The 8,341-nt window shown below is 37.0% G+C and overlaps 1 protein-coding gene across 1 annotated transcript; it reads left to right on the plus strand.

The window, feature by feature from the left end:
* The first annotated feature begins 421 nt into the window (after positions 1–421).
* LOC137085040 (P2Y purinoceptor 14) lies at positions 422–4,833 on the plus strand. Its single transcript, XM_067451592.1, has 2 exons — positions 422–524; positions 3,112–4,833. The coding sequence occupies exon 2, from the start codon at positions 3,114–3,116 to the stop codon at positions 4,113–4,115; it is 1,002 nt and encodes a 333-aa protein (XP_067307693.1). The 5' UTR covers positions 422–524; positions 3,112–3,113; the 3' UTR covers positions 4,116–4,833.
* The last annotated feature ends 3,508 nt before the right edge of the window (positions 4,834–8,341 follow it).

Below are 8,341 nucleotides of genomic sequence, written 5' to 3' on the forward strand. Positions count from 1 at the left end.
TAACGTTAGCCAGTACTTTTTTTTAATATAACTCCAATTGTATTCGTCTGAAAGAATAATGTCATATACACATATGATCAATTGAGGGTGAGTCACATCATAGCTTTAGTTTATTTTTTGGGTGAACTAACCCTTTCAGTGTCTGTTTCAACATTTAGCATTAATGGTAAAAAAACAAATCTTCAGCAATACAGTTTGGAACTGTTTTTCTTCATGGAAGCTTTGCTTAAGAGCTAATCAAATGTTTAATCTCAAGACAATATTTTGTGTCAAATTGATTTGAGACTAGTAGCTGTGTAATAAGCGGGATAAGGTACACCCAGCCGGTTGTTATCCTGATCACTTTGTCAGGGTTTATTCTGCAATATATATCAGTGGAGGACGCTTCTGAGCAAGTGTCCACCCACGAGACAAACTGAGCGTTTCTGTCAGTTCCTGTCTCAGTCAACACCTCCTTCCTCTGAAATATCATGTGAGGCACACTTCTTATTCTCTGCCAGATTCAAGCTGACTCAACTCTTCAAGTAAGTTTATTTTATTATGGCAAAAGGTTATAAGCTTTTTTTTGTTTGTTTGTTTTTTAAGAGGATATTACAAAGTTATTTTGAGTGTTTTACATTTTACAAATGTCTGAAAACAAATTGCACCATATTTAGGCTGAAGACATTCAAAATGTCATTTTGATTAAAATCTTAATAAAAAGGCAGAACATGTTATTTACTTGATGCAAAAATAAAAGTTTTAGAAATTATAGACATATTAAAAATGTCATGCCTCATGTTGTTCCGAACTGATATGATTTTTCTTTCTTTCTGTGGAACACAAAATATGTTAGACAGAATGCTATTGACTGACAGCCTCAGTCACCATTCACTTCCTTTTTCTCATACAATGGTGACTTAGAGTGGCATTCTGCATTGCATCTCCAAAGTCAAGTCGCCTTTATTTATATATCGCTATATATACAATACAGATTGTTTCAAAGCAGCTTTACAGTGATAACTAGACAATGAATGATTCAATGAGGCAAATAGTTCATTTCAGCTGTATGGCACCTCTAAAAGTAAATATTGTTCAGCAGAAGTCAGTTCAGTGGTTGAGTTGCATTGTAAAGATCATCAATTATTAAATGAGTTAATTTGATCTATAAAGCAGTGATGTGCTCGTTCAGCTCAGTTCAGTTCTCACCCAATAGTGTCAGTGCAGTCAGATTAATAATATTGTTGAATATTAAGAGGAGAGTCACCGGTTTAGGAACAGCCCGGGGTGAGTAAATGACAGAAGTAAGAAGAAAATCTGATAAGACTATAAGAATATAGTTCAAACCTTATCTTATTTAGTAATCAAATATAATGGCAAAACTCACAAAATGATTTTTTTTAGTGTTTGCCCTTTTGAAAATTTGAGTACTTTAAAACTTAAAATTATACTAGCAGTTAATATAATATTAATAAAATAAAATAAAACACTTACTTAAAGAGAGCGATTATGTTTATTGCACACTTGTGCATTTTGTGATCATTTTACTTTTATATAGTTTTATTTTAAAGTACATTAAAGAAATATGGGTAGCGCTTTACAATTTTTCGGTTGCATTTTGTTAACAGTATAAACTACATTAGCTAACATGACCATGACAAATATTTCTAATATTTCTTTATTAATCGAAGATAATCTCAACATTTACTTTAAAAGTTGTATCTGTTAACAAATAAAGGTGAACTAATGTTAGATTGTTAGAAATGAACTAACAATGAACAGTTGTAATGTTATTAATTAATCTTAACAAAGATAAGTACTGTAACAAATGTATTGCTTATTGTTAGTAAATATTAGCTAATGCAATAACTTACCTTAACTATTGGTACCTTATTGTAAAGTGTTACTGAAATATATTTGAATAATATTTAGTCTTGCTTTAAAGAAACACTTATTTTAAAGTGTTCACTTACACAAGTACTTGGCACATGTAAAGTACTTGATTATAATTTAAACTTTATTTTGTTATTCAATATTACATTTTCACCATTTTATACAAATATTTTTTAATTGGCCTGCATGACATGCAAATGTCAACAGAAATAACATTAAAGTTAGCCTGACAAGCCAGAGCCACATCAAGATGTTTGGTCTGGAAACTCACCATTGACAGCTCAATCCGAGGGGCGGGATAAACGGTTGTCTTTCAAACTCCCTCTGCACGCGATAGGATAGCGCTACAACCAACCAGAGCAACGAAGGTGAAACAGAGCTTGTTGATAGATTAAACATTCACCGTATCCGGTCGGCAAAACTCCGAACACCTCGTCCCTTTTTAAGAATGACTTCAGTGCCGTTCTTTGTTCTTTTCTCAGAGAAAAGCTTAACTCCAAGTCTTCCAGAGTCGCGGTCAAAGCTGATTCGAAAGACCGCCGCCGTTCGCCAGTTTCTGTTTTTACTAGAAGCACGCAAACGCAACTCGGCCGTTGTCATTATGGCCCCGCCCGCCAACTCTATACACGACGTGATTGGCCCGTCCAGATTGAGGGGAATACAGCTCAGAAGGGTATTGAGAGTTCCTAGACGACACTTGCGGGCAGATTAAATTTGCTGCTGCTAGGATGCGTCTAGATTTCTAGGCTACATTAAAGTATATTTTAGTTCACAATAGATGTTTGTCAGTAAATCCATTGCACTTTAACCACATTTCAAAGATAATAGAAGAACACAAGTCAATTACAAAGAAGTATTTAAGTCCTACCTCAAAAAAGCAATCTCAAATATATACATTTTTACATTGTTGTACATTACAATACATTGTTGTTTAATTGCAATTAACATACAGTTGTGTCTGAAAACATTACATTCAGTTCACACCTGAGTATATTATTTTATTCTATTTATTCTTTTATTTCTTTCCACATGGGTTTTATTGTCCTGCGGTTAGACAAAGTGTAAATACAAGTGAAAAGAAGTAGAAATCAAAACACACAAAAAAAAGTCATGTGGCATATGTGCCACTTTGCATTTCTGGACATCAGCAAAAAGACCTAGATAATGTTGTGTCACAATACTTCCTGTTATCATCAAAGCAAGCACTAAAAAAAAATGTTCTTTCATTTTCCGTTTTAGATATGAACTACACCAACATGACACAGACGGAACAAAAAAACGCCACGAATGTCAGCAGTGTGTTCACGCATCAGGTTCTGCCCGTGTTCTACTCCATCATCTGCGCTTGTGCCTTCATTCTCAACGGACTTGCCGCTTGGATCTTCTTCAGGATTCCCAGCTCCTCGGCTTTAGTTGTTTACCTAAAAAACATGGTGGTGGCGGACATTCTGATGCTGTTTACCTACCCGTGGCGTGTGTTAGGTGACCTCGGACAAGGCGGCGTGCAGTTGAAGCTGATAGTTTGCCGCTACACAGCTGTGCTTTTCTACCTCAGCATGTACACAGGAATAACCTTTATGACCCTCATTAGTATGGAGCGCTACTTTAAAATAGTCCGCGGCACCTCAGGTGTGTCTTACCTTCTGCAGCGCGCTTCGGTAGCGAAGACTTTCGCGCTTCTAACGTGGGCCGTCATGATGTTCTTCATGTTGCCGAACACCATATTAACCAACCAGCCCATGCCTGAAGTGTTTTCCTGCATGAACCTGAAAAGTGAACTGGGTCGAACATGGCACGAAATTTCAGCCCACTTCACCGTTGGAATCTTCTGGGTGGCGTTCATGCTGATGTTGTTTTGCTACACCTCCATCGCCTGTCACGTGTACCGCTCTCTAAAGCGGGTGCAACGGGACCGCAGCGAGGCAGGCCGACGGTCAAATCGAAGCATCTTTAGCTTGCTGGCTGTGTTCGTCTTTTGTTTTGTGCCCTACCACGTTTGCCGCGTTCCCTACACGCTTAGCCAAAGGCCCAACGCTGATTTTAGCGCGTATGACCGCTTCATCCTCTACCAGCTGAAAGAAGCTACGCTCTTCCTGTCCGCATTTAACGTATGTCTGGATCCCATCATTTACTTCTTAATGTGCAGGACATTCAGAGAGTCACTTTTGCAGAAGATTTCTTCTGTAAACCGAGAAAAGAGGAGGCCTTCTCTAGGCACTGGGCTGAGTATCAGTAATCTATAAGAGGAAGAGCAACAAAGTTAATTTGCAGTAGCCATGATGGAAAAGCAGATATTGATTTTAAAACCACGTACCTTGCTGTGGTTTCCTTGCATGAGAAAATGCAGAATGACGAGGCGGACTGAAAGGTCACTGGTGTTTTCCAGAAAACCACAGCTCTCAAAATCATTTTCATAAATAAGTCAATGATGTCAATGGTTCTTCATGGAACCAGATGGCAATAAGAAAAAAAAAAACCTTTTATGTATGTACTTCCTTCTGTGGAATATAAATGGTGAAATATCTCAGACAATATTTTCTGTACAATCACACTGACAAAAATGGCACAAAAGCAACACATATTATTATTTTTTTCTAGTTTTCTAGTTATAAAATAACTTTGTGTGAGGGACAGTCCAAAATGTAAGTCTTTATTCTTGGAAAATCTTTGGAGCATCCTCTTCTCAAATCAAATATGAATTAATAATGTGGTGATGCCATCATTGCTGGACATTTGACAAGAGAGATGCAAACTGTGTAGGGCGGCGGGGTAGGCTATCTGATAATAATTTTACCAACATTAATTCTGGATTGCCTCCACCAAACAGTAAATAGGAGCTAAGCAAAACAGCAGTATACACACACGCATCAACCACTGGTGTTTCTTCTTGCTGAGTATGTTTTACTGTCTATAATAATACACTGTAAAAAATCCAACATATTATTTACATACAAAACGTATGACAAAAACTTGTACAACTCAGTTTTTCTGGTTGCCTTAAACTGTTAAGTTTTCTCAACTTTTTTTTTTTTTTTTTTTTACAGTGTAATTAATAATATATTTTATTTATAACTTTGGCAGTGTCATTGTACGGCTCGCCCATCTTAATTTGCGGCTCGCATGGAAGTAAATAATCCGGTGAAATGATCATGCAGTTAATATATTTTAAAGGGGTGGTTCCATGTATTTTTTTTTTTCTAGGCTTAGTTGTGTTTATGGGGCGCAGTATAACATGTCTGAATACTTTTTTTTTTTTTAACACCATATTTTTCTTATATTTGACCTTTATTCCACACCGCTGTCTCCACTGTCCTTTGAACGGCTCGTTTGCTTCCTGCTTCTATGAATCCCATCCCTCCGAAACACACAACGGTCTTAGATTGGTTAGATGGCCAAATGTAGTTTCCTGTATTTTTATTGGCTGAAGTGCCAAGCACAGGTTGCCGGAAACGCCACGCCCCTTACCATTACGGGCAGAAGTCACATCTGCGGAGACTAGCAAGGGTTTATGATGTCACCAACCCGGGAAGAAGCGCGCTGTAGTCCAAACCGGACGTTTTTGTAAGCAATAAACTGCCATAACTTTACAAGACAATATCACCGTTTGCAGTGAACTTTCAGCGCTGTAACTTTGCAGATACTGTTAATGCTCAAGCAGCAACATTACACACTAACAAAAGTTAAAAAAGTGAAATCGCATGCAACCACCCCTTTAATACAAACAAGCAGGGCTATATCATAACCCAAAACTCAAAGTACCTGATCTATTACAAATAATTTTTATTTTTTAAATGTATTTTTAAATACGCCAAACAGCAGCATTACAAAAGTAGGAAATATTGGAAATGTAAACTTGCTCTGCCCAGACTGCCGTTACGTCCATGACTCACTGCGGAGTTGGCAGCTGTTTTTCCTGCTTTTAACTCTGAACACGTTCTCATGAAATCCGTATCTATCACATGAATTGTATTTATCGTTAGATTTATACGCCACAATTACTTTTCACGTGCATATGATACGCACTGTCTACTAGGATTTGTGCGTGCCAGCATCAGGAGCAGACAGTGTGCCAGAATCCAGTTCTCTTTTGCACTTGAAAAAACTGTAACACACAGAACGAATTATGCCAAATGTCCATTTTGTTGAGTATTCACATATCAAAAAACCTCTTAAACGAACTTAAAGAGTTGTGAGGACAAAAGGGGGCGTGAGACAGCACGTCAGTTCTGCAGCGGCAGATCTTAAAGGGACAGGCATTAATGTTAATCACTCACTGCTCTTGAGTCTTGACTAAAGATCTTTTGTTGCTTTAATAAGGATTAATCTATATTTAATTCATAATTTATACAGTGAAGACTGTTTGATAACTTTTTTCAATTTCTGTAGCCTATTGTCTACCGGTGAGACAGAAAGGACATGTAAATATGACATGGGTTTATGAGAGGATTCTTTTAAGTTGAAGTTTAAAATACATTATACATAAGCTTTCGTTGAATGACTATAATTGATGTTTAAAATTGGTGGGAAAATATTTCATAGAGACATATCTGTTTCACTGATACCGGCCTTCATGTATATTAATAAAAATATGCCATTGAACAAATATTTGTTTTTTCTACATTAATTTGGTTATTTACTGTGAAATGATTGCATCATAAAGTATATTAAAAACATATAAACACTTGTTTTTAATTGTGATTAATTGCAATTAATCACAGAAAAATGTGTGATTGATCTATGTTTTTATCGATTGACAGCACTAAAGGAAAATTTACATTAAAAATATATTATGCATGCATACCCACTATCTATCTGCCTTTTGTATTTATTGCATTGCATATTGTATGTTCAGGGATGACAGACTGATAAGCAGATATTCTATTGGATGTAAGTTTTTAGAATTTGCTAAAAGTGGCTCTCCAATTGATTTTGTCCTACCAGTGTGGCTCTCCTGAAAAAATAAAAAATAAAATAAAAACGAAGACCACTGGTCTATGGTATGTGCCACCACAACACATTTCCAGATTTTTATTTTACTCTGTGTGCCTATAGGGTGGGCCGGAGATGGCAGGGGTTTGGGGCAATGTAATCTGGATATTTGCCGCGGGGCAAGGACTTCGATTACCTCTCTCTTTTTGACCATACATGTGTTTGCATCCCTGGATGATATATGGTCACAAAATTAGATCCATTAATACACTGGTTGTAGTTTGATATTTCTTATTTATTTCACAGGAATAAATGTTAGGGTGAATGCCAATTGTCATTACATAAGAACATAAGTCTTGCCAAAAATTAATCTTCAAAAATTCTTCTTTTGTGTTCCACAGAAGAAAGAACATTATATTGGTTTGGAACAAGATGAGGGTGAAACATTATTGACATCTACTCCTTTAAAACGATACTTAGCACACTCCCACACTGTTTAATATTTGCTGTTTAAATGGTAAGTCTCAGAATTACCACACCACTTTGGCTCAGAAGAGGCAGGATGTGTTTAGACCACACTCAGTTGATGCAGAACCCATTTCCATTGGTTTTACTAATCGAAATTACATATATTGCTTCTTATACAGCAATAAAAAACAGGCAACAATTCACAACACAATAAGTGCTAATAGTTTAATGTAATGCATGTACTCATATACTCTATATATGCCCATTTGCTGCCGCTCCAATGCTTCAATAATGCTAAATTGTGTTGTTTCATGATGCAAAAGTGAAAATTAGACAATTAAACAAGTTTATTATTGTGCCTTACCAGTGGAAACACTGGGAAAACATAAACTGTGCAGCCAATGATGCCTTTTTATTTTAACAAGCATAAATATTGGTATGGTACTCAAAAGATTTAATGATGAATAAAATCCATCAGAATTGATGCTCATTTGGCTTCTTTTTTGATGGACAGGTAAGGGAATTAAGTTATGTAAGGAATGTAATTCATAAGGAAACAGAAAGTCTACAAAGTAATGATATACGAAGAATGGGGAGTGTTGTAACAGGGTCAGCAAAGAGCCCTAATGGTGATGTCATCAATATAATACACTCGCTTCCTATTTTTGAGCTCACATGGAGGTGGCACGTGACTCTGAGCAACATTGTAGATTTTACAGTGTATCTGGAAAGTATTCACAGTGCTAGTGGTAGAGTGGCCAGACGGAAGCCTCTCCTGAGTAAAAGGCACATGACGGCCCATCTGGAGTTTGCTAAAGGCACCTGAAGGCCTCCAGACCACAATACATTTTCTGATGTGATGAAACGAATATTGAACTTTTTGGCATGAAAGGCAAGCGTCATTTCTAGAGGAACGGTTCATCTTCCAAAGGGACAGAAGTGCCCCAGCCAGATCCCAGACTGATCCAGATCTGAAAATGCCTGTGCACCGACTCCCCATCCAGCCTGATGGACCTTGAGAGGTCCTGCAAAGAAGGATGGGAGAAACTGCCCAAAAACATGTGTGCCAAAG

This window comes from Pseudorasbora parva, chromosome 8 (genome assembly GCF_024679245.1).
Source record: "Pseudorasbora parva isolate DD20220531a chromosome 8, ASM2467924v1, whole genome shotgun sequence".
NCBI classification, from domain to species: domain Eukaryota; kingdom Metazoa; phylum Chordata; class Actinopteri; order Cypriniformes; family Gobionidae; genus Pseudorasbora; species Pseudorasbora parva.